Below are 27722 nucleotides of genomic sequence, written 5' to 3' on the forward strand. Positions count from 1 at the left end.
TCACACTAGATACTATGCGACACTCCCCGTGATGCCTAGGGCAGCACCCTCTAACAAACATACAAATATTTCTGTAGCAAAACATGATATTCTTATCAAGTGGGATAAATAGACTGGCTCCATATGTTTTCAGGTCAGATTCTGCTGCCAAAGAATTTCCTGCATATTTGGGAAAATTTTCCAGGGTTTTCAGAGGGTTCTGAGCTTTGGAATTATAAAGGAGGGGTGTAGACCATAATATAACTATTACCAATTACTCTCCCTTAGCAGTACTTTTATCTTTTTAGTGTTTTTTTTTTGTATTTCCCAAGTTTTCTGTAATGAACTCAGATGACTTCTGTAACTAGAAATATATGTTTTTAAATACACTTTTGTTATTTCAGAAAACCATATGATGTGTCAAGGTCTAGATTGAAGGATCCCCCTATTTCAGGATTTAATTTTCTTTACTGAGTAATCTTTTTATATTACCAAACCATTCATTGTTATAACAAATTTCCTTTATTGTTTACTGTGAAATATACATTTTTACACGCATTATAAATATTAGGTGGAGCGACCATGGTAAAACTACTGCATATTTATTTACGAGAATTCTATAGGGCCCAGGTTCTCTTGAATCAAGATTCTTTGCATCAGTGTGATTAAGGACCAAGCTCTTGCCAGACCTGTCCATCTAATGCCAAATGGGATCGTATGTTACTTCAGGTTTTTCCGTGTGCTCTGATATGAAGAAATACTGAAAAGAATCTCCTCAAACATGCTGAAATTCCTCATGAAATAAGAGTTTTGGGTAAAATCTTATGTAAGCTTGTGTTGAAGAATGTGGACATATTCTTTCTTCAAAATGGTATTGTCCTCACTGGCAATGCTGTGTGTGTATGTGTGTGTATATATGTGTGTGTGTGTGTGCATGTGCACACACAGATGTGTGGATGGGACACACTGGCATGCTGCATTGTCTCTTTTTACTCCCTCACCCTTAACATATTTATAGATTTATAAATTGAAAGGAAACAAATTTCCTTTGGAAATGGCACCTCTAAGTGTCTGGAGATTATAAATGCCATACCACAAATTGCTTTATCTCAAAATACCCACATTTCCATAAAATTCTCTCTATATGTACATGTATAAGATATGGGTGTACATATGTATTCTTTTTTTTGCTACTTTTAGTCTCATTACTGAATCAGTCAAGAGATGCTGAGTGAGTCTTTAGGTAGTTTAATTTATAAGCTTGGGACTCATTAACCTTTGATGACCACATTAAACTTTAAAATAAACCTTAGTCCATAAATAAAAAAAAATCATTCTCAGCAGTCTTTCTCTGAACAAGCTGAAATTTTGTAGTAAGGGTAAAAGTTACCATGGATGCATAAAGGGCAATAAGATAATTTTAGAAGACAAGATGGTCATTAAAGAAGACAAATACATATTAAAGAGTAGGACAGTCAATTTAGCATATAGTGCCAAACTAAAATACAAAATAAAATTTATTGCATAGATATTCAAGGATCATTTGAGCTAAGTTCTTTCTCTGAACTGATAGTTTGATTTTACAAATCCTAGCTCAGTTGCTACCAAGAATATTTATTTTTCCATTGCTATAATTTATGGTTGACAATATTTTTCGTGGCCTATTTATCAATTATTATCCTGAAATATTGTAGGAAAATCTGCATTCCAAGCAAGAGTTCACTGTATGAGAGGTGAGTGTGTTCTATTAGTGTCTTTTAAGTTGCTACTTAGATTTGTGAAACATCTGGAAAAAATGTAGAGGGTAATGTCCCTCTTCGCAGAGCAATGAACAAATAGGCAGCTCCTCTAAATTCCGAAACAGATTAAAATGAAGACATGATAATTAGAAGTCCTCAAAGAGATGAGATTCCCTCTGTGTCTTTTCCACTAAGAATAGAACAGATACTTGAGATTTTGTACAATAGATATTATATACATATTAAAATAGTATAGTTTACTGGCCACTTAGACACGTACACATTCTCAAAGTTTCATTCACCTAAACGAATCAATAAATTATAATTTCAAGTAGTATCTCAGTCCAAGCAGATACTATTCATTGAGTCTACCCAAGTAGATGAGATTCATTACTCCCTATCTGTCTGAGAGGAAAAGCCTGCATTACCCTATCCCCTCCAAAAGGCCCAACTGAATTCGTATGCTATTTCAGGCTTATTCATATAATTCATGTGATGTGAAGAAACAACCAAAAAAAATTTCCTTCTGAAATTGCTACATATAGTAATAATAATTCCTCATATAATAAGAGTCTTGTGTAAATTTTGTGTATTCTCTGTTAAGAATTCAAGAAGTATACAGTAGTTTGCCTTTCCAATGTTTCAGTATTCTACTGCTGTCTGGAAGCAGAAGCACATAAACCTCCTGTTGACTTATGGCCATAAGATCAATAGCAGCTTAACACCCATGTCAAAATGCCTATGTCATTCACCTTAGTTCATCTCATCACATAGGTATTTTATCATTTCACATCATCACAAGAAGGATGAGCACAGTATAAAAAGATATTTGGAGAGGGAGGAAGATACCACATTCACGTAACTTTTATTATAGTATATTGTTATAATTATTGTGATTAACTGTTAGTTATTATTGTTAATCTCTTACGGTGCCTAATTTATAAGTTGAACTTTATCACATGTATGCATCTATAGGAAAAATGAGTATATGTAGGGCTCAGGACTCTCTGCAGTTTTGGGCATCCAAGGCGGGGGGGTTCTTAAAACATATTCCCCACAGATAACAAGGGTCTATTATACTTAAGAAAGAACATACTAAAATAGTTGAGTAATAATAATGATGCATTTCAGTTTACCAAGAGAGCAAGGTATCCTGTAGAATCAATAAAAATTAACTTCTTATAAATTTTACTTAGAGTCACTTATAGAAAACCTGAATTCCAATTATTTCCTAATCTTTTTATTACTATCTTTTCAATTGCCTCTACAGCCTACTCCTTGAATCTAGGCAGTTAAAAGCTGTTAGACTATTAAAATCAGATATAGGGCTTGTACATTAGTGAAATTTCCTGTGAAGCATGAAGAAGCCTTTACTGCTTTATTTATAGATGAAAATAAATGTTGTATTTCTTTTTTCTTCAAATTTTAATTTGGAAAAAAAGCAAGCCAGTTTTCATAGTTTTCTAGAATAAAATCAATATTAAAAACAATAACACATGGTGATAATTTGTAATGTGAAATATAACTCTGACTCAAAAAAGAGGTCTACTTTATACCGTTATGATTTTCAGTACTAACATCAAGGTTAATATATACCAGATGGCTTACTTACTTTCATTAAGAATTATTAGCATCAAAACTGTTTAAACTAACAACAATTCATCATCCTAATTGGTTTTTCCAAGAGTTAAGGTAAATTATGCAGGAAAAGAATGATATCCTGAGCATCACCATGGCTTAGAGTCAGAAAATTATGCCATTGTCTCAAAAGTACATTTGACTTTGAACCTTAGTCTAGGGGTGGGCCGCTAATCTAAACTAGTTGAATCAGATCCTTTTGGTAGGGTTTTTTTTTTTTTTTCCTCCGAAGAGTATGAAGTTGAACAGAGACAGACAAACCAAGGTCACTGAAGTTGAATCATGCATGTTATAGCAATATTCCAGGGAGGTTCTGCTTTTTGCAGCTGCCCTTGTCCCTAGGCTGGTTGTTTAATTCTATAGCTACCTTGGGATTCTATTTAGTAAATCCTTCCTTTAATCTTGAGAGAGCTGGAATTGTTATCTGCCACATGAAAACAAAAACATAGTACCTGATGGGTCCACTCTGTGTTTTATTTTTCTTATCTCAAAAACTGAATCATGATGATAAACATCAATGTATTATTATTTAAATTGTCTTGACATTTGAAACAACATACCTAAATCTTTTTTTTTCTTTGACTTAGCATTAAACATGAGCTATAGACAGGTTGATGTCCTTCCTTGAATCTATAAAAGAGAGTCAATTATCAGACAAGAGTCTTACCTCTTCACCTTTCTCTCCAGGTATCCCAGGGTAGCCCCGCTCTCCTTTGCTTCCCTAAAGAGACAAGAAATTCAGCTAGTATACTGAATAATTTTGTCATCTTTTGAAATAATGTAATATCTCTTCTTAGTACACTTGGGACATGTAATTTGGACAGAGTCAGGGCACACAAAAAAATAACCTTTGCAAATGGCTTTTACACCACTTTTCCAAAAATATTTCTCATAAAAAGTAGTGTGTTTTAAGTTTGTTTTTGTTCTTGTTTATTCCCCCCACACTGAACTGGCAGTAGCACAGAGTAGAGGAAACTGCCTTACCTTTGGTCCCTCTCTGCCTGGGATTCCTGGAGGACCCCGTGGGCCTGTGTCCCCCTAGAGGACAAAGCAATTTGGAAGTGAGAGAAGGCACTAGGTGTAAACTATAGGGCTCATCAACATGCAGCCTGCCTTCTCACCTTCTGGGCTATAGAATCATACTTTCCAGGCTCACCAGCGCTGGTTTCTTCTCCTTTGTTGCTTTTCAGCCCGGGGACACTGGCTTGGCAGTTGCCACAGAAGTTCTAATGAGTATAGAGATAAGGTCACTGAGAGATTCATCAAAGCAATTAATAAAAGTGAGGTCTGATCAGATTTGAACGTTTGTCAGAGACCAATGATACAGTAATTGTTACAGCACTTCTTTCAGTGACTTAATTTAACCAATTTGAAAAGACTTTTCATGAGGTAAAAACTACTTATGAAGCTAGTCAATAGTATCTGTTTATGATATTGGTGACTTTTTTTTGTTTTTTTAAAGGATGTCGATGTGCCTAAGGGGCTTAGTCTGTTGAGCATCTGGCTCCTAACCTCAGTTCAGGTCATGATCTCTGGGCTCTGGGATTGAGCCCCAGGTCAGGCTCCTTGTTCAGAGGGGAGTCTGCTCGTTTTCCTCTACCCCCACAACCTGACCCCTGCTCGTATATGCGATTTTTTCCTCTCTGTAAAATAAATAAATCTTTTTTTTTTTTTTAAAAAAGCATGTCTATGATGATATGTAAATGGAAAGTTCCAAATATATAAGGAAAAGAGACATAAATCAAGAACATAGACTGTTTCAATTGTTTAACAGCATATTTAAAAGGGGAGGTAGTAATAAAGTTTAGAATAACTAACAAGACTACAGACCTCATACAACCAATAGTATAAATCATTAGGAAAGAAAGAAAGAGAAAGAAAGAATGAGCTGTGAAGAAAGGATTTTTCCTTTTGAGGACAAAATTAGTTGTAAGACCCTGCACACAGTTTACCAACATTTTGTCAGTGGAAGCACTCATGTGAGAAGTAATTACTTGAGTGACTTGGACTTGACTCCATGTCAAATCCAAGTGCAGATAGGAAATCTAAGTGGAATTGCCTTGCCATTGCCTCTCTATAACCTTTAGCTGATCTGGAAAGGCTTGAATTTAAGTGTCTGAGATCACAAGATAAACTTCTTATCACATTGCTAAAGAAAAGGTGTTTGTGAAAAGCCCTAAAAATGCTTATTTTTAAATTGTTAGAATAAGAATGTGATCAGGAAAGGCACAGAATAGGGACCACTGAATGGAGAAGATAGTTTAATTTTAACAGTTGACAGAAGGTAGGACAGTATCAGCCTCTCTTCTTCCATCCTTTTCACCAAAGGGAAGAATCTTGAAATATAAAAAGGGAACTGAAGCTTGCCGTTAATGAGAAGTTGGCAAGAAAGCCCATAGCTATTCAAGTTCAATATTTTTGACTCAGTGAATATCAGAATAAGTCTGATTTCCAAAAATACGCTTCTTGGAAGACAAATTTCGTATACTATTGAAAAAGTTCTGAGGCAGTTTCCCTAAAAAATGCTGGATTAAAGATCTCTCTTCATGGTGGTACATTCTTAGAGCTGGTATATACAAAAGGGAGCCAGAGTATGCAACATTTCCCAAAACTAATTTTGCCATCAGGATATTTTCATAGAGCTAATGTGTTGGTAAAAGAATTTAAAAAATACCTACATAATTGTAGATCCATTACTTATAATATCTGAAAAACTATGAAGAGAGAGAGATGCCTCAGGGCTTATGAAAACCAAGAAGTTTTCTATATTGCAAAAGGCATGAAGAAGATGAATTATTGTATCTTAGACAAATAAATGTGGCATATCAGTATGAAGCAAAACCCTGGCATATCAACATGCAGCAACATTTTAGAATGAATTATTCAATTGATTGTTTTAATAAAACATTAAAAAAACTGTAATCAAATCAAAACTACAATGAGATACCACCTCACACCAATGAGAATAGGGAAAATTAACAAGACAGGAAACAGCAAATGTTGGAGAGGATGTGGAGAAAGGGGAACCCTCTTGCACTGTTGGTGGGAATGTGAACTGGTGCAGCCACTCTGGAAAACTGTGTGGAGGTTCCTCAAAGAGTTAAAAATAGATCTGCCCTACGACCCAGCAATTGCACTGCTGGGGATTTACCCCAAAGATACAGATGCAGTAAAAAGCCGAGACACCTGCACCCTGATGTTTATAGCAGCAATGGCCACGATAGCCAAACTGTGGAAGGAGCCTCGGTGTCCATCGAAAGATGAATGGATAAAGAAGATGTGGTCTATGTATACAATGGAATATTACTCAGCCATTAGAAACAACAAATACCCACCATTTGCTTCGACATGGATGGAACTGGACGGTTATTATGGTGAATGAAGTAAGTCAATCGGAGAAGGACAAACATATGGGGAAATTCATTTGGGGAACATAAAAAATAGTGAAAGGGATTAAAGGGAAAAGAGAAAAAATGAGTGGGAAATATCAGAAAGGGAGACAGAACATGAGAGACTCTAACTCTGGGAAACGGACAAGGGGCGGTGGAAAGTGAGGTGGGTGGAGGGATGGGGTGACTGGGTGACGGGCACTGAGGGGGGCACTTGATGGGATGAGCACTGGTTGTCACACTATATATTGGTAAGTTGAACTCCAATAAAAAATATACATTAAAAAAAACTACAAAAAAGTGTAATCATTATGAGACAATAAAATTACCTAAGAGTTATTTCAAATAGACCCCATTTTCTTTAGGTTAGGATTGCCAGAATGGTAAATCAAGGGAAGTGATCTCATTAAGGGTCTTGAAAAAAGTCTTCAGATTTTCTTATAGAGAGAATAGAGATGCAACAGTTACAAGCCAATGTACAATCTCAAAGAGGAAGTGATACACAGATTAACCTAATCTTTGATCTCTGAAGGGATTTCATTTGGGCCTGGAATTATGTCAGTTCTTTACTACACTTTAACCAAAGATATTTTTGAAAACAGAAAGCAGATGACCAAGTTTGTTAAAGGCTCTGGCCTGAGAGGGAGACCTAATGCATTGGATAATGATAAAATAGGATCAGGATTTAAAATTACATTAGTTGGGCCTAACAGATCCAATCTCCAATCTAAATCCCTGTATTTAGTCTCTGCTTTGGGGAACTCCATCCTTCTCTCTTCTATGGAATGCAGTTCGATGGGACTCTCAGTTGAGGCATCTTGCCTCTCACCAGTGAACTCTCCTGGGGTTGAGAACCTAAGGGAGATAATGTCAGGGCTGGAACAGTGGCAGAGCACACTCATTAAAGGGATGTTGCCCTGGTGAAACTATCAAGGATGCCCACTCCAGGCCTTTGGAGTTCTGGTTCTCCTTGGCAGAACCTATTCAGTCTTTTCATGTATTCTGTGAGCTACTCTGTATTCTATTGGAATATTCATTTCTGCTGAAGTGTACAAGTTCTGATTCCACTATTCTGCAATGGTTAGGTATAACTCTTAGAGTCCTGCCATTTCCAGTATTACTGCCCTTGGGAAGAAACTAAGAAAATGTGTGAGGACCTGTGTTCATGTGTTAATGTTGTGCTTACTAGCTGTGTGACTCTGAGGAAACTACTTGGTGGCTCAGAACTTTAGTTTCTAATGTGTAAAATGGGGATACTACCACAGTCTAAATTTACAGGATTATTGTGAAGATTAAGTGAGATGATATAAGTAAAGCAGTGTGTTGTCTGTCATGTAACTATAACTCAATGAATATAAGATCTTAAAATCTCCCTAAATGTTCTCTTTTGACTTTTATGAAAATGTTGACTTTTGAAGGTCTTAAAAACCTCCTGTAATTTATTTTTATATTGATATGTATAATATATTCTCAGGTTTTTAAACATCTAGCAAATATCTATATTAAAATTCTTGAATCTTTGAATTTAAATCAACAAATATTCCTGCCTGTCTACTATTATGTAGGTCATTGTACAAACCATTGGGCTAAATGCTAGGAATATAAAATAAATCACATGTATACACATATAGCCTCCGTGTGTGTACACTCATATATATTGTCCATTCATAGGAAACATAAGGTTTGAGTATAATGTAAAAAGACAGGCTTCCATCGGGGTTCACTCAGTCGTAGCATGCCATGAAAAAAGTATTATAAAAACGTAGCCTTACAGGTATCCCATTATCATTCTCCCCCATCTACATTACATATAAAACAGAGGGCAGTATTAGAGACAAAAAAACGGTAGCAAGATTAATTCCTTATGAGATGAATAATAGATAAAGATAGTTTTTATTTAATAGAATAACAGGTGTTAGGCAATTCTTGGCTTTGGAATTTTATAACTCACTTTGTAAAATCCCATGACATCAAAGTTCAGCCCTGCCAGCTAGCTGTGTATTGAACAGCACTGCTTTTCATCCTGGGACTGGTGAGGGTAGGTCCAAGTGAGAAGGATTAGGTTTCACAGTAGTGAGCCAGGGTGGCTAAACACCCATAATGTGAGAAAGCTGTCCCTCTAGACAAGAGAATGGTCTACTTAAGAGTATTGATGACACTGTTCCTTCTGTGTGGCTCATCTCAGAACTCCCACCTTTACCTACCACCCCTTACACCCAAACTGACAGGGAGGTAAAGAAGAAGAGAGTGGAGGGATTAGTACAAGTGGCACTACATACGTACATAAAAATATGTGTTCTTTTTTCTATCTTAAAGATGTATGCCTTTTAAAAATCGCATTTTAGTTCAGGCTAAGCAGCTAACTTAATTTCTGATCAAGGTTTCCTTTCTAACTTTTCCTAAAAATTAATACATAATTTCTTAGATAGCAATAGAGTACCTTGAGCAAGACACCGATGTCTCCCAAGAGAGGAAGTGCAATCTGCATTTAGGAGAAAAAACCCAGATACATGTATTTATACTTATACATGCAAATAATAACAACACAAATATACAATATAATGTAGATTTTTCCCTCAAAGTGCCATGCCAGTTGATATTTGTCATGGGGCTTCTAAGAGCCTCACTGTCAGAATGGTTGGCTTTATGTTCATATCACAAAACAGGCATATAACAATGACAGAACTCATAACTTTGAGAAGTATTCACTATTCCTCTACTATGAACATGTAAACACACTCATATTGTTATTTTGATTATGCATCTCTATTTTATATTTTCATGACATGGCAACTTTATGCGAACCCTAATATATTCTTAGCTTTAAATAATACATGAAGGTAAATCATTTATTAAAAGGAAGTCACCACTCTGCCAAGCAAATTATCAGGCTGCTGAGAAATATGAAAAGTCTAGAGTGAGTTTGCCTTAAAGTTCTTTCTCACTGAAGTTCAAAAGAGTCAATAGGTGGCTTATGTGATTTGCAAGAGAGCCACTGAGGGAACTCAGGCAGTGTTCAGGCCTCATGTCTTAAAATGTCCTTTGAGAGAGACACTGGAAACCCAAGTAACACTTTATAAGAATCCTAGATAATGCACACACATGATTCACTAGGCAGTGGAGTTAAAATAAGGCTAAAATATGCCTCTGCACGTAGCTTATAAAGGCACATAAGGCCCAACCAGTGTGGGAGGGAGAAGGATTTGTGAGACTTAGAACCTAGAGGCCAGATTTGGATTTTATCATACAAAACTCTTAATACAATGTCATGTACCATATGGCCTCTCAAATTATAACTGCCGATTCTGAGGCTATTTAAGGGGATTTCACTGTCGCTCAAAGCCAGGTTCATCCTGAAATAAAACTTTGGAACATACAGTTAGTGCCTAAATCCATTTTTTAAGAGCCTACTCAAGCCAGTTTTTATCATTTAATCATCTCAGCATTTTAAAGCCTCAGAATCAATGGATATGTACCACATTGTAGGTAACTTACCTGCAAACTTTCATTTAGAAGAATGAAATTCATTTAGTCAGTAGCATTAAAAAGAACAGAAATTGTGGCTATATATTTTAACTCAATTTTCCATGGGATTGAGACATTATGTGCCAAGGCTCAGCCTGGGGCAAAACTGTACAACTGAATTATACCCTTAGGAAATAAGTATTCATCACACGCGCAAAAATGCTGATGCAGCTTGAATTTTTCCCCCTCTACAAAATAATGGGGATAAACAAAATCACCAAGCAGTCACTGAGCATTCTAATTAGTTTGGACAGTAAAAGTTGCTTGGTAGGCTGTTTGGCTTTTGGGTGCATTAAAGATACAAAAATCAGGCATAGTCTGTTGACTTACCGGGTCACCTGGGGGGCCTGGCAAACCTGGCCTTCCATCCCTCCCTGGAGCTCCCTGAAAACAGAATCATTGTGTTCAAATTTTTGCACAGTGGTACAGGTGCAGATTAAAATGGGGTGGTGGGGAGGAGGAGGAGGTAAAGGTGGTGGAGGAGATGGGATGGTTGGGAGGAGGAGGTAAAGATGGTCCTTACATCATTCCCTGGGGTCCCTGGAGTTCCTGGCAATCCAGGGAGACCTCGAGGGCCCTGTCAAAGGGGGAGAATAGTTACTTATGAGAATAGTTTTTTTAGTAATTTTCCAAAAATAATCAAGTTAGATTTTCTGTGCCTAATAACTTGGTTAAGGAGCCTACCTGAATACCTGGCTCTCCAGCTGGTCCTTGGGAGCCCTGAGTAGAATGAGATCCAAATGTCACAATTCTTCCAGGAATGTCCATAAATTATCCAAGTAAGATTATATATTATAATTTACTCAGTGGAACAACAGGGCTTGCCACATCACACACCCTGAAAACTGTGAAGCGGGCTACGACTTTTTGAATGGCAGGTAAACACCTAACCAGATGCCTGTTGCTGGAAACATCAGAGTGATTTTGCTAGGATTCCTAGGATATCTCTCTGAGTACCATCATCTGTCCTTGTCCCTTCACAAATACTCTGTGCACCCAAAGTCTGTCTGTTTGGAACCTGGCTGCTGATAGGCTAACTGGCTCAGAACTTGCTTTCCTTTTTGCTTTCCACTTCGAGTCATTTTTCCATTTGAAGACATTGCCAGAACCGGTGTTCAGTGACAGGAACAGGCAGTAAAGCATCAATTGTCATTTTTTTTTCTACTTTAGCAAATTGGAATTTGGGGTAGCCAACATGAGGCTAGGAAGTGATCAGTGAACCTAATGATCATAGCTCTCTCCCTGGTACATAACCACACACCATGGAGGGAGGAACTGACAACCCAAGTAAGTAAAAAGTTGAGTTCTCAGCAGCTGGCTTCAGTAACTGCTCAATGATATCTCCTTTCTTATTTTTTAAAAGAAATATTCATATTGCTGTTACTGTCAAAGCTACTGTTTGCACCCTTTCTATTTATACTGTGCCCTTAATAAACTTTTTAATTTTCTCCTTCAACCTCCTTCACTTCTTTAGTCATTTCTTGATCCTTTTTTTATACTGTGTTTAATCTCCCATCTCCAGTGGTCTTTTATATTCTTGCCCCAGAGAATCAATCACACACATGTAACCTATTCACTATGTTTTCTTTTAGCTCTCATGATAACTTCATTACAAGGCCAATTTCCCAAACTAATGTCATTAGAATTCTACTTTTCTTGTTTCAGAATCTTCTCCTTTTTTTCATAGGAAATAAAAAGTTCTACCTCTTACTACTATTTAGTCAACAAGTACACATACAGGGGTTGTTACTATCAGGCACTGTTCTTGTAGCTAAAACATATTTTAAAAAACTGCACATTTTCTGTCTACCCTATTATAAATGACTTATATTTTCTCCTCCTGAAGATATTACTTAAGAGATTTTTGATATTATATTGTTTATGCATACTCCACTTTAAATTCACTAAAAACTATTTTATTTTCACTAAAATCAAACAGTAATATATAACTTAATCTCAGATATTTGTATAATCTTTCAAACATTAATTTGTACTTTTTAATATATAGAATAGAGGAATAAAGGGTAAAATAACTGCTTATAACCCAAAATCAGTGTACATGAGTCCAGCATGTGTACATCAATAAACATCACCATCCCTGTGCTCGGTGATGTAACCTCAAGGCTCATGAATTCTCTCACTCTGACTAGTGTTTATATTTCCTCCTCTGATCATTTTATTATTTTTTCCTGATTCAAATTTGTCACTGGATTTTATTTGATTATTGGAACCAACAGGGTTTTAAGAGCTTGATGGAATTTCACTTACTGTTCGGCCAGGAACTCCCACCCCTGGTGGGCCTCTGTCACCTGGAGAACCGTGGACCCCTGGCAGTCCTCGCTCACCCTGTGCAACAAGAGGCTTCTGTTACTATGAGGCTCAAGCTACAAAAAATTTCTGTATTTTATTATTAATTCTTTAGAAATTAGCTATGATATTTTCATACCTTTGGCCCGCGAGGACCGGGTGTTCCAGGATTTCCATCTAATCCCTAAGAGAAGAAAAAAAAGAGGTAAATAAGTTTCTTTTTCTAAAAAGGTTAAAAGCATTTTGGAGGTTATAACTCAACAATGTTTCATTGTGCTTTATTCTTGAACAAACGCTTTTCTGTCAAAGAATAAAGTAGAGGGAATACAACTTTCCCTAGGTTATAGATTTTGTATAGTTACTTTAAAATATAAGATGTTTTCATTTTTAAGGGAGGTGGGTGGGGGGATAGGTGAAACAGGTGAAGGCTATTAAGAGTACACTTATCATGGTGAGCACTGAGTCATCTATGGAAGTGTTGAATCACTATATTGTACACCTGAAACGAATATAACACTATGTACAGGAATTAAGATAAAATAAAAACGATGTTTTTATCTTTAAAATGAGGCATCTGATATTGAGAACTATTTATTATTCACAATTAGTATAAAACATCAAAGAGGATGAGGGAAAAAGTATGTGAAATAGGCATATTGGTTCTTTAGATTTTTCAGGTATCCAGTTTTTCTATGTCCTGGAAATAGCCCGGGCCACAAGGACATGTTCTGCAAATGACCACGAATGCCCATCCTTGCAGAACCTCCGGAAAGAAAAGTTCAGAAATAGTTCTTCTATTTTAACAATAGCATCCTAGGAAGGTTTGTGATTTTAAACTAGTCTATCTTACTAGCTCCATAGACCCTAAAGAATTCATGCAGAAGATTTGGGGAGGGGGGCAGCTTATGAATCTTTTAAAACTCTACATAAAATGAGTATGTGGATTTTTTTTTTTTCAGAAGAGATCCCTTCAGTTCTATCAGATTTCCAAAGAGGTTAGAACTCTGACCTAAAGAACAAGATGAATATTTCTTTTTCTGCAGACTTCACCTTATTCCTATACCTGTGATCTGAAATTGGTAACATACAAGCAGAAATTAATGAACTTTCAAGGGAGATATTAAGACGGCTGGTACTTACCGGTTCCCCTGGCAGGCTTTTCCCTGGAGGACCTGCCTCACCTTTCGGACCTGGCAGCCCAGGAGGGCCTATGATCCCACCTGGATCTCCCTGAGGAAAACAAGGTTAAGATCTTCATCTCTCGGGTTTGTGGTGGGAGATGTGCAGGGAGTAGTTTCCATCGCTTTAAGGTATCATCATAGCCAAACTTCATTTTCTCATTCATTCACTCATTCAACAATATGTACTGAGGGCCTCATTCATGCAAGGCACTGTTCTAGTTATTTTAAATGCATTTTGATTTTGTGATGAGTAATGTTATAAGTTTAGCAATTATCATGCCATATGCATGTATATAAATACATGCACAAAAGGGACATCTATCCAGAAGTTCTTTAGATGATTCTTATGTTATCTTTAAGTTACTTGTGAGTAAAGGTTCAATATTAATATATTATTTCCATGTAGACAACAAGGAACAGGTCCGGAAAGATAGAGACTTCCCGGATCTACTCCAGAATCTGTCGCTGAGCTTGAAACAGACTTTCTGGGTCCTGAGGTCTTCATCTGTGAATCAGTCCATTTTGTCACTTTGTTTTTTTTTATTTTTTTTTATTTTTTATTTTATTTTATGATAGTCACAGAGAGAGAGAGAGAGAGGCAGAGACATAGGCAGAGGGAGAAGCAGGCTCCATGCACCGGGAGCCTGATGTGGGATTCGATCCCGGGTCTCCAGGATTGCGCCCTGGGCCAAAGGCAGGTGCCAAACCGCTGCGCCACCCAGGGATCCCCATCTTGTCACTTTGTATTTCTGTGTCAGAACGAGGGCTGTCGCATGCACAACTCCAGGGGGCACCATTCACGTTGTAGTTTATGTGTCTATCTGTCTCTTGCACAATCCCAGCAGCCTTGTCCTACCCCTTCTCTCCCCCAAAGCCCTGATGATCCTCTGGCTCCTCCTCCAACCTAGCTACTTAATTTACAAAATGGCTAAAATGGGAGCTATACCTTTTCTCCTTTAATGCCTTGCTTTCCCGGGATACCATGTTCTCCTGGCAAGCCCTAGAAAATTCAGAATTAATGGAAAAGAACAATTAGAGTATCTCCTATTATAAGAGCATTTCTATCTGTGAGTCTTTGTCAGGAGAACAGAATTGTAAGATACAAACTATAATGGGATGGATTGATTTGGGCCTATTAAAAAGGAAAACATATTAGTGAAAATATGTGGCTTGTTGTTTCAAGCAAAGTGACCTGGAAGTAATAGAAAAGAAATCAAATAAGGGAAAGTTGAACCAAATGCCCCATCCATATTATTCCCAAGAAAGGGTGGAAGGACGGTAGTTGGTAGCATCACATTATGATTTAGAAGGATGATGGGGTAAATAGGAAAATATACTTTTACTCTATTTGGCAACACTGGCTCTTTCTCTTTTGATTTTATTCTCTTTATTAGCTCCAGCCGCTATCACTTAATCTCACTTCTTGGGCAACCTATGGTTCTACCTGTGCCACCAGCATTTTCTTTCTCTTCATAAGATCTCTTCACTAGGTACATCCATACCGGCTCATTAAATGGCTTGAGGGAGCAACAAAAAGCTTTGCTCACAAACTGAGTGTTCAAAGTACCAAGAAGAACAAATGCACTGAAAAAGAGACCTTTGGAAGCTCGGTCAGGAAGCATGGAGAATACAGCAGGTGGTCATGGGGCTGTTCCCATATTGATGGGAAAAAGAGAGATCAAATAGTTGCATAGAAAGTGCTAGAATTGTGGCTAGATAGAGATCAGTTTCCAAGAAATTATGGCCAGCCAATTCTCTTATTTTGCTCAAGTGAGGATGATGGCGAGTCTTAACTCCCAAGTTGTCAGAAGGCCAGGCTAGGGTGGTTGTCCAAGGGACAAAAGGCTTATCTGGGGGAATGGATAGAAAAATGCATTTAAAAGACATGAAAGATAGAGAAAGAGAGCAACAGAGACAGAGAGAATAGTGAGACCACTAGAATTAGGTAATAATGTAACCTGAAGACTTTTCTCCAATAGCATTATAGAAATATTTCCAGCTTAAAGACCTATTCTTTTTAGAGGCTCTTGCAAGAAAACAACAAAAGCTTAAGAAGTATCTTTTTTGGATGGAGAATTGAGCCAAAGCCATACATAATGAAAATGCTTGCTTTCATAGTTGTCCTTATTTCTTTTGATGTTTCCAAGTTCTGTTACTGGTGGCACACCACTGACAAGCACGTCCAAAATGATAATTTAGTTAATTTGACTTCCAAAGACTGATTTATTAGGCTAATAATATTCAAAAGGACCTCATATAAATGTAGGAAGGTCACAGGACTATTCCCAAGATGATGGGAAAAGGAAAGATTCTAATAGTTGCATAGAAAGTGCTAGAATTGTGGTCAGATAGAGCTCAGTTTCCAAGAAGTTATGGTCAACTATTTCTCTTATTTTGCTCAAGTGAGGATTTTGGTGAGTCTTAATTGATTAAGATGGTTAATTGACCTTCCTAATAACCCCTGACATCAAGTGTCATCAGTTTTGGTAGTAGAGATGACCCACATCTTTGGAAAAGGTAGTATAACTAAGTCACATGAAAGATGTAGAAATTCTTTAAGACATTGATTTAATTTCCACATATCAAAGACACCTGTATGTGCTATACATACAGTATCTCCTGGTGGTCCTCTGGGTCCCATAGAGCCTGCAGGTCCTTCTTGACCCTGAAAGAGAAGGTGATATATCTTTCAACTCTGTTAAAAAAAATTAGATCAGACCTGAATATACGTAAAACATGGTATGACCTTTATCTGCAGAAAGACGAGCTCTCTACCATCCTACCTTCTCTGAGTAATTCTGAAATGTGCTTGGACTAAACAAAGATAGTTTGAAGATGTTCTCATTTAAATGGGTCTTTTCCCACCAGCAAGTGACACCAGGATAACCTGCCTTACACTTTGGTGGGAGCACAGCACATTAATTTTTCCTGCACCTCCTGACAGCTGATCTTTCTTGGGACAGTCCTGTGGAATTCTACATGGGGAACTCAAGCATCTGCATAATTTTGGCTTAGAGATTGAATCTTGAATCCCATTCACTTTAAAGCTTAGAGATTGAATCTTGAATCCCATTCACTTTAAAGATATAGCTCAGGGTCATTGGTTTTGCTCACATTATTTACTCTAAAGCTTTTAGGGATGCTATTGTGAGTATGCTCTGAAAATGAGATTAAAAACCCTACTGTGAACCAAAAGGCACAATTACTATGTGTGTAATAAATGCAGTCAGTGGGGGGAAAATCACCATGGAAACATGATAAAGTCTCTGAGAATATTTGTGAAGAAAATGAGTGGCACACCAGAGCACTTTGTTTTACACGGAAATGGCTATAATCCAAAATTATTTCCTCTTTTATCTCAGTTATTTCTTATATACCTTTAGTCCTGGGCTTCCTATTAAACCAGGGGGACCGGGATCTCCAGGTTCGCCCTGAACACATGGGTAGGAAGGAAAGTGAAATGGTTACTTTAATCTCCACAATCTCATTGGGTTGGAGATGCAATGAAGAAGGTCAGGAGATTACCTTTATTCCCTGTGATCCTATTAGCCCAGGTTCTCCCTGTAAAAAACAAACAAACAAACAAACAAAAAAAAACCCAAACCATTTATGTAATGCTTAAACTCAGATGTGAATGAGCATCTCTAATACTTGAATTTATCTGCATTTCTAGTAATTAATGTATAATAAAGGGGGGAATATGGATGATATGATGAAGTTAGGGAGAGGCATTCTAAAACATGATTTAAAATACTTACTGCTAATAAGTAAACAATAACTCCTTATTTTCTTTTTTCATTTATTTATGTTATTTAAATTCAAGTTAGTTAACATGTAGTGTAGTATTGGCTTCAGGATATCTTTCTTTTTTTATAACAGTTTATTGCCCAGTATCACTTTGACTCTGTAATCACTTCATTCTCCACTTAGGTGACATTGTCATGATTTGCTGTCAGCTAATCTTACATCTCAGAGAATTAAAACTTCAGATGAAGGAGGAAAAGAAAGTAAAATTTGTGTTATGGTGATTCCATCATTGGGTATATGTACTTAATAAAAAAAAAAACAGAAAAAAGTTAAGGTCATACAAAAAGGGACAATACTGTCTATTATGAGTTTGCTTTCCTTATTTCCATGACTTCTGGATCCCTTTGATAAAATCATCCTGTTTGATAAATTCAATTTGTATCATTAACAGAATTTTTGAAAAAAAATCTTGGATTTTCATTTTGTATTTTAGATATCTTAAATGTATATCTTTCAAAACATTCATGTCTAATCACAAATGGTAATGGTCAAAGAAAATATACACTACCCAAGCCAAGTGGTAAAGTGTCATCACATGACAAACTTAACTGGGTTCAGAATTTCTCATTTATCAAAATAAAAGAGTCAAAATTCACAGAGGAAAAAGTAAAATGCTCAGAGAGCTTATTTTATCAAATGTATTTGACTCCAAAGTATACATATGAGAAATCAGAGAGATAGAAATTGATGAAGTAGAAGACCCAAGATAGTGATAAAACATCTACTTACTCTATCTCCCTTTTCACCTTTGGAAAGAGACTCCCCCTAGGAAAATGGGTAGAAAACAGAATCATTTATGAACATTTTGAGAAATAAACTGTCCAAAACCAAATGTGGATAAATCCTGCAGGCCAAATTCAGATCTCTGTCACAAAGAAGCCTTGAAAATGACTCAGAATGTCACATAGTCCACTTGTGCAGTTTAAAGGAAGCATATGAAAATTAATTAAAAAACTCTTTCATATTCCCAAGAGAACAGTAAGTTAATCATTCTAATACTATTTTGAGAATCCTAAGTGGAACAAATTGGAATGCTGCCCAAGGCCAAAGCTTCCTCTTGCATGGTTCACAGAGATGATCTCTCTCTCTCTCTCTCTCTCTCTCACACACACATGTACACACACTCACATGCTTTTTCTTCTTAGCTTTTCTTTTTGAAGTTACATGGACATGATTTCATTTAATGTTCACAGTAATGCTTGGAGGAAGATATGGTCCCATTTTAAGCATGAGGAAAGAGACTCAGAAAGGTTCTGAGTAACTATGAGTTATTTCTCCTAAAATAGCATTCACTCACTTTATGTCTCCTTGTTTATCTTGCCTATAAACTCTGTGAATGTAGGGATATAATTCATCTCAACTATCACAGCATTCTGGTGTACTCTGTTGGTACCTAGTAAAAGTTTATTAGAGAGTTTCAAGTTATACAGATATAACAATAATAGCTGATGTTCATTAAATCCTTATAATGTATCAAGCACTGATCTAATCACTATTATAGTTAATTCTTACATGTCACTGGGGTAGGTGTGATTAGAGGAAACTGAGGCACAGAGATGTTAAGTAATTTCCCCAAGGTTATATAGCCAGTGAGAGATCATTCCGGATTTAAACCTAAACAGCTTGACTTTAATCCCAGGCTTTGGTTGCTCAGTCTGATTTTATTTGTAATTTGATTTACTTATGATTTGAAGTGAGTGATGTGACAATAAGATGGAAACCATACATTTAGAAAATTTTTTCTTGTGCATATGAAAGTCAAGAGAAAGTGTGAGAATGATATGTTAGATAATATTATTCTTGAAGGTCCTCTTAGGGACTGTGAGTCCCTTAAATAAATCACTAATAGGAGATAAGTGGTTAGTAAGTAAACCCCTGTGTTTTTCACCTCATGTCCTATGTACTAGGGACGACAGGGCTCAACTCTTCTCTCCCATACTTCCCTACTCCCTTGCTGTTACCTGGGGCCATGCAGCTAATTTTGGCAATGACATGTGAGCAGAAGCGATATGTGTTCCTGGCAGGCTGAGGCCCATTTATGATTCTCCAGTCCCATTTCCCCTGCGTGGTGACTGAGATTGTGTATTCCAGATGGCTTAGTTACCTGGTGGTAATCAGCCTTGTACCTGAGTGCAGTGGGTGTCAGTACCCACTCCTCCTGATCCAACCATACTGGGTATGTAGCATGAGCAAGAGAAAACCCTTTCTTGCATAAAGCCAGAGAAATTTCAGGGTTAATTTGTTACCTAGCATAACCTTGCCTACTATAATATGCCCTGTATCTAGCCAATGTGATTAAATATCTTATTATTGTTTATTTACTAAATATTAGATCAGGGCTTTATTTATATTCTTATCTGTCAGCCTTAAATTCAAAAATTCTACTTGATTTTTAAGATAAGAGATGATATTTAGATATGAGCAATGGGCCTCATGGCTTATATAACTGCTTATTTTTGCTCATGTCACTTGCTTATCTCAGGCTTACTTAGAGCCACTGTGAATCCACATTGATTAAAGCAACAAGTTAAAAGCAAAACAAAACAAAACTAGGAGCCTGGTCATCTCAAGACTTGATATTTAGTCCTAGTTCCAATGGTTACTATCTGGTCAAGTCACTTGCCTTTGAAGAACCTCTATTTCTTGATCTGTAAACTCATCTATAACTATAAGCTCTAACATGTGATGCATATAGTCATATTCCAAATATCCAGTAGTGAAGGAGAAACTTCCATTCAGGATAAATGGTTCAGAATCCAAATTTCGATGAAAACCATTCCTCTTTTCGGGCCTTCTGTTTATTTTGCCAAGTCAAGTCCGGATTCTGTTCTGGGATAGAAAGGTTGAGACCACAAAGAGCTAAAGTACTCTCTATAATAATGTAAAAATGTGTTTCTCGTATGTGGGGGGCAGAGAGGAAAGCAGGCAAAGATGTTCAGTAGTTCCCCCTTATCTGTGATTCCCTTTTCCATGATTTGTTATCGACGGTTGACTGCAGTCTAGAAGTGGATGATCCTCCTTCTGATGAATCACCAGGTCAGTAGTATCCTAATGCTATGTCAACATGCCAATGTCATGCACCTCACTTAATCTCATCATGTAGGCATTTTATCATCTCACATAATCACAACAAGAAGAGTAAATACAGAGAAGATACTCTCATTGTCAAACATGTCCTATGCAGATACATAAACAAATTTTGGCTTTGTAATATTAAATGCATTTCATACTGTTTCCATCTGGCACACAGACATTTTAGTGACCTCTGCATTCACTATCCCTGCTAAACCAAAGTCCTTTGTTCCCTCTGACAAGGAAAAAGGGAAAATTGATTTTTAAAAAATATTATACTTTTTAATAAAGATGAAACATGGAAGTCTGATTCTTGCCATTTCTTATGGGCTGCAGTAGGTTGTTTTTGTCTTTTAGCAGAGTTTTAAAAAGTTATTTTTAACTAGAATTCATGTAATCTTTTAAGCCAGTCCGATTTGGATATAAATGATAATTTAGATTTTCTTCTACCACAAGAACTAAATCTTGAAAGAAAGTGGTCTCAGTAATACTGAAAAGTGGCTTGAGAAGGTACTTTGATCTTATAAAAACTAAGGAAGGAAAATAACTTCAGAAGGTATACTAAGAGCATATAGATACACATTTCTAATTTCTTAGATATATTAGCTCTAATCTTTTGATATATTGACTTTATTATTTATTATAGCTGTACTGTTTAGTTATAGCAGGGCAGCTTAGTAATTTTTAAACTCTGGTTTCTAGAATCAGCCTACCTAAGTGTGATTCATAGCTCTAACATTTATTAGCTGTGTGACCTAAGGCAAGTTACTTAACCTCTCTGGATCCCAGTTACCTCATGTGAAGAATAGAGGTGATAACAGCCTACCTATTTCTTTTTTTTTTTTCAGCCTACCTATTTCATTTTTAAAAAAATAGACTGAGTGACTTCATGCCTTGCATAGATATTTGATCTATTGTTGTTTGCCAAGGCAGGAGCAAACAAAGCTCATGGAACTGGGGCTCATTAGGAAAAAAGCTTTTAATTCTATTTTTTTTAAATATCCTTCTTTTGTCCTAAAAGCTTTCATACTTACCGATTCTCCTTTTTGACCTTTCGGGCCAATGGATCCCGGGAATCCTGGTTGTCCAGTTTCACCCTTTTGAGAAAAAGTAGAAGAGAGATTTTGCATGAAGTCAGAAGAATACTGTTGGGTTCAGAGTGATTGCTTGTGCTCCTATCAAGCATGGAATTTCTCTACTATCATCCAAGAGATCATAAACTAGTTCTGAAACTAGTTAGACTGTTTGCATGATAATGTTTTGTCAGCACTTCACAATGCCTTCAGCTCTTTCAGAAATCCATAATATTCATTATGATATTTAAAATTAATGTGAGATAAAAATTATTTTTCTTTTCTTTTTTAATATATTTTTATTGGAGTTTGATTTGCCAACATATAGCATAACACCCAGTGCTCATCCCATCAAGTGCCCCCCTCAGTGCCCGTCACCCACTCTCCCCATCCCCCACCCACCTCCCTTTCCACCACCCCTTGTTCATTTCCCAGAGTTAGGAGTCTCTCATGTTCTGTCACCCTCACTGATATTTCCCACTCAGTTTCTCTCCTTTCCCCTTTATTCCCTTTCACTATTTTAAAAACTATTTTTCAAGGAATGATGTCCAGAGAAGGAAAAATGATAATTTTCTTGTTTTGCCAAAAAAAAATTATGTGTGTAACCTTAAAGACATTATTACATTGTCATAATGATCTGGACTTATTTTTATCTCAGACACTTCTTTCTTTTTTTAGGCGGGGGAGGTGAAGGAGTGAGGGAGCCATAGGAAGAAAAGTGAATCTCTCAGCTGTTTCCGGCATTTATATGATCACTTAAATGACTGGCTGTGGACAAAGAAAGCATTCTTATAGATGCGGCAACAGCAGCTTAGGAATGTCTAAGATGTTCTGGTCAGAGATCTTGAAGAGGGGTTTGTACGTGACATATAAAAAGTATTCTGAGGAAATACAATTGAGAAATAATAATGCGGAAAGGAAATAGATCACGAATCAGACTTTGGAGGAGTCCTAGTGTTGTGCTTCCTTTTAACATCTACTGAGATCCTTGAATACCACATGAGGGTTAAGGTAAACATAGCCACTGGAAGCTATGTATGTTGGCTTTATTCTAACCTCAAAAACATTTTTGCAAATTGATGCTCACCATTGCATTTCTGGGCATATACCTTTCTCATATGTCTTGTAAATTTTTTATTTTGAAAAAAAAATCTACATAAAACATAAGGTGGAATACATCAAACCTCTCTGTACCAGGCACCCAAAATGACAGAAATACAAACATTTACAAAGAAGAAATGTCCTGTATTTCCCCCTCTATTTCTATCCCAGAGGGAGCCACTCTCTTAAATGCACTATTTATATTCTCAGTTCATATTTTTTCACTTTTACTGCACATACATAATCATAAACAATATGTTACTTGGGATATTTAAAACGAATCCCATAAATAGCTTTATTTTATATATTATATTCTGTAACTTTTTCCACTCAAGGTTGTTTTTGATATCCCTTTCTATTAATACATATAAATCTAGTTCACTCATTGTAACCACTGGATAGCATTCTTTTTTTTTTGGATAGCATTCTATAATGTTAACATACCAGGGGTTTAACCAAGCCCCACTGATGGCTATTTGGGTTATCTCTAGATTTCTTTATTATAAACAAGGTTGCAGTGCACATCTTCATTTCTTTTCCCGTCTATGAATATGTTTATCTGTTTATTTTGAAGCCTCAAACAACAGGCTACCAAAGTACTTCAAGCAAAAATTTATTACAGTCCTAAAAATGTTGGCTTATTTCCACTTTGCTATTGAAATCAATATCTTGTGACTTTACACTAGAGGAAGATGGAATTTGTCATATGTAATTGATAAACAAGATGGTATTTTTCAAAGGATTCTTCTAGATTTGTGGAATATATTTTGTAAAATTAATCTTGATTTTGTTAATATAAGCATTTTCCTTCTATCATCTAAATATCCAGTGTACAGTTATCAGTCCTATACTTACCACACTGTAGCAGAAGCCATTTTTTCTAGTTATGATAAATTCTATCCAAAGTAAGAAGAGGGCAAAATTGGTAGATATATTTAAAAAGCAAACTGCTCTTGGTTTTAAAGACAAAATAAACAACTGGCCTTGTCTGAGAATTACAGTGTGCAGAGTGACCTTCTTGTCTCTCATCTGCTATGTGTTAAAATTCCCAGTGTAGGGGTGCCTGGGTGGCTCAGTAGGTTAAGAATCTGCCTTTGTCTCAGGTCATGATCTTGGGGTCCTGGGATAGAGCCGTTGGGCTCCCTGCTCAGTGGGGAGTCTGCTTCTCCCTCTCCTTCTGCCCCTACTTGTGCACTTTCTCTCTCAAATAAATAAAATCTTTTAAAAAAAAGTATCCCCAGTGCATAGGTGTGAAGGAAAAATATGCCTAGTAGTTAGACTGATCTGCAAAATATAATAGTAGAAATCAGAGAAAGGGTTCTAGGAATTACTATAAAAATCACATCCTCTTGATACCAAAGGGGAGAAGGAGAAGATTGTATAAGGAAGAACAGTAATCATATTCATAGGGGCTATATGTTTGAACCCATGTAAATAAGTCTCCTTCAAATTGTAGAGAAAGGACCCAACAAAGGCATGGGTCCATTTCTATGAGTGGTTTACTAAGAGGAAATCTTAGGGACCTATTCCCTCATATAAAATTCTGGAAACAAAAGCATTTCATACCTGATTTTTAGACATAGTTTTTCATATTTAAAATGAATGTTCAGTGATTTATCACTGTGGTATGAGCTAGAAGACAAGTGATGAATTCACTCAGCTTCAGGAAAAGCTGTCCTTTAATTTGACACTTTCAATGCTATTTGAAAAGCCTGTGCTGTTGAGGCTAAATCTTTTCCTTCTGGCAGTTGGCCCCAAAAGATACCTGCTAATTTCTTAGGCGTCCTTAGATATTCTGACACCTTATTCCACTGTCTGTATAAAGGAGCAGCTCTCCTTAAACTATTTGCAAATATGTTATTCCTTCACCACATGCTGCCAGTCTCATGAAAACTGCAGAGCAGAGATGATCATTTCAACACCAGTGGACTGGTCCCCTGGCTGCCGTAGTCTTTGCTGCCATTTACCATTAATAGCCACTAGTGTTCACTGGTGTTTCTCTTTGGATGTGGCTGATAAGCCAGGAGTGATTTGTGTGTAGATTCTACTGCTATTTGTGTTTGTCTTGGGGCTTCATTATAGTTTTGGGTTCTAAATGATAGGCTGGTTTTGTGATTCTATTTTGTATTGAGAAGTGATATACAGCAATCACTAGTCTCTTATGTGTTGAAATTGTACTACTGATTAAGTCTTTTGTTCAACCACGTAAACTTCTTCTCTGTCAAAGTTATGGTGGGACACACAAAGCTGAGCCAGACCATGTGTTAAGGAGGGCAATAATTACTAATACCAAAGAGAGAAGTGAGGTTTTACAAGAAGAAAGAAAGTTTGGAGCGGATGAATAGAAAGGAACAAATCTTAAGTGTGAGCTTAATATGTGTCAGGTATTGTACTTTTGGGTAAGTTCATCTCATCTCCTTTGATTTCAATCCTGCTGTCAGCTTTGTGTAGACACAATTATGCCCATTTTATGGATGAGGAAGCTGATACTCAGAGAAATGATTTTCCCAAGGAGACATAGCTGTTAATGGTACAATCAATTCTGACCTCAGAGCCCATGTTATTTCCACCACTCAGTGGTTTGCAATCCTGGTTGCCTGTTAGAATCATCTGAAGTACTTCTAAAATAGAATCATCTGGAGTCAATATGGACTCCACCCCCGATCAACCAGATGGTATGGGCTTCACACCAAATCAGATCTCTGATTGATCAGTGAGGCCTGAGCACTGGTAATTTCTAAGGGCTCTCCAAATGATTTAAACGTGCAGCCAGGGTCCACCAGTGTCCACCATAGGTGCAAGGAGAGATCTGTGAGGGCAGCTTGAAGGAGCTTTAAATTATTATGGTGACCCATGAACACCATTATAATTTAAAAAAAATGTATTGATTCAGAACAGTTACTAACCACTTAGTACCTATGTATAGGTAGAGGTGACTTCATTTTTCCAGCAAGTGCTATGCTTGTCTTTCAGTTTATTTTATGCATTATTTATTGGCAGAGTCTTTCTCCCGTTAATTAGAATTCTTACAAATCATTTCATATGTACATTTATAACAGGTATTGCATCAAGTTCCCTGTGGACTCTTCTAGGTTATTTCTCTGGGTAGGAGGAGGGAAATTATCCCACTGGCTTTTTTCTAATTCCACTTAAGATTCTGAAGCAATTAGAATAGATTTTGAGCAATAGAAAAGGTCCTTAGCATTTGAAATACACCTGTTTTACAGAATCAAATTTCTCAGCATTGAGGTCTTAAGAATTCCTAAGTAACATATGTTTCCTAATGAACATAGCAAAACAGAAGCCAGCTGTTTTGTTTCAATAAATGAATCATCATTTAAATACTTTAAAAGTGCCACAACACTCTTCTTTGCTCAGCTGTCCTATGTGACAAGCTTTGTGGCTTTTTCTCCCTGTTAGCCTGCATGTGTGCAGTAGTAATTGCTTAAAATGTAATGTGTTCGTTATGGTGGTGTAAAAATTCTGTAAGCTATCTGGTTACAGAAAATAATGCTAATGTACTAGCAGTAAAACCCTAGACACATAAATGCCTTATTATTGCTGTATAACCAATATTTCTTGGATATCTTTTTAAGAATGTCGAAGTTTTATTTATGTTTTTTGCAGAAAATTTCATTTTCAATGGTCAATCTAAAAGAAGTTCCTAGTTTCTGTTGAGACTATCTTTTAGCAGTATTTTCTGGTGATAGATGTATGATCTTTTGAATAGATTGGTTGCGCTGATTTATGAGGCACAGAAGTCATATTTTCTTGGATTCATGTCAAAATACCCTGCCCTCAATCAAGAGAATTTTTACTGGGTGAATGAATGGAAGTAGCACTCACAGGCCACATTCCCTCAGAGTATTTTCAGACCTACTCATCTCTGTCTGTAGATTTAATGTGCATTGTTTTTTCTGACAATGGCACATTCTCAGTGAATCCAAGGTCATCACAATTTCAGAATCAAACCAGAGTGAAACATCTTTCTGAGTGGGCAAGTGAATCTGTCATCTTCACATCTCATATAATTAAACTGCTGATGGATGGCGATGAGGACGCAATGGAAATTCATCAGAGTTTTAATTTTAAAACTGTTTTGAAATAATAATTTGGTTAACCTATCATTGTACACCATAAGCCCCACCAAAAGAAAAATGCCCCCACAACAGCTTATGTTTGGATACTTAAGAAGCCACAAAAATAGGGAGCCTGAGCCTGAGCCTGAGGCACTTTGCTAGAGGGATCTTCAGATGGTTTTTGCCACCTACACAGATTCATGAAACGTCGTTTTATGAATTAAAGCTTGTGTTGGAATTTCATTTACCTTGTTACTACTCCCCCTAGATATGTTCCCCTCCTGCAGTCAACTGCTATTCAACAGTCTTCTCCAAGGAACAGAGCCTCAGTGCCTAATCCTGCTGTCTGGTCAGGAGGCAGGGAGGCTCGTGCCCACTGAAGGCCGACTTCCCCAGGGACTCTGCCCCATGTGGCAGCAGGACTGCCTCCCTCTCAAGTGTGAATGTATACATTGATGTAAAACCCTGGATGCTTTGACAAATCTGATTACCTTCTCTCCTTTTGGGCCATGAGCTCCATATTCACCAAGGTTTCCCTAGGTTAAAAAAATATGTATGTATAATAAATAATATGTATTATTATACATATATAAATTTTTAAAAGTCCATTTATTTTTAATACATTCAGCCCCTGCATTAAAATATAGTCAGATAACAGTGCTGCAATAGCTTTTTTATGATTACATTGCCTCTCTCACCTTCTGTGAAAAATTCCTGAAAAACTTCAACTTTGTAGACTCTATCTATCTTCTCTGTGACTTCTCCCCAGGAGATGATTTGGGAGAAATATCACACCTCCAAGGGCAAATTGTCACTTCTCGAAATTAATGCC

At 36.8% G+C, this 27722-nt stretch overlaps 1 protein-coding gene across 2 annotated transcripts in view; it reads right to left on the minus strand.

Moving 5' to 3' along the window:
- COL19A1 (collagen type XIX alpha 1 chain) overlaps nucleotides 1-27722 on the minus strand; it is a 311746-nt gene that overhangs the window by 47823 nt on the left and 236201 nt on the right. Inside the window, exons 19-35 of one of the 2 annotated variants that reach the window (XM_077903489.1) lie at nucleotides 27382-27426; nucleotides 21672-21734; nucleotides 18295-18330; nucleotides 17284-17319; nucleotides 17136-17189; nucleotides 16370-16423; nucleotides 14705-14758; nucleotides 13718-13807; nucleotides 12717-12761; nucleotides 12539-12616; nucleotides 10955-10990; nucleotides 10794-10847; nucleotides 10601-10654; nucleotides 9186-9227; nucleotides 4478-4582; nucleotides 4341-4394; nucleotides 4024-4077 (exon numbers count right to left, since the gene is read on the minus strand). In XM_077903489.1, coding sequence (XP_077759615.1) covers nucleotides 4024-4077; nucleotides 4341-4394; nucleotides 4478-4582; nucleotides 9186-9227; nucleotides 10601-10654; nucleotides 10794-10847; nucleotides 10955-10990; nucleotides 12539-12616; nucleotides 12717-12761; nucleotides 13718-13807; nucleotides 14705-14758; nucleotides 16370-16423; nucleotides 17136-17189; nucleotides 17284-17319; nucleotides 18295-18330; nucleotides 21672-21734; nucleotides 27382-27426 — 954 coding nt within the window. The remainder of the gene's footprint in view (nucleotides 1-4023; nucleotides 4078-4340; nucleotides 4395-4477; nucleotides 4583-9185; nucleotides 9228-10600; nucleotides 10655-10793; nucleotides 10848-10954; nucleotides 10991-12538; nucleotides 12617-12716; nucleotides 12762-13717; nucleotides 13808-14704; nucleotides 14759-16369; nucleotides 16424-17135; nucleotides 17190-17283; nucleotides 17320-18294; nucleotides 18331-21671; nucleotides 21735-27381; nucleotides 27427-27722) is intronic. The other variant, XM_077903490.1, reaches the window with a different exon arrangement.

This window comes from Canis aureus, chromosome 7, assembly GCF_053574225.1.
Source record: "Canis aureus isolate CA01 chromosome 7, VMU_Caureus_v.1.0, whole genome shotgun sequence".
Classification (NCBI taxonomy): domain Eukaryota; kingdom Metazoa; phylum Chordata; class Mammalia; order Carnivora; family Canidae; genus Canis; species Canis aureus.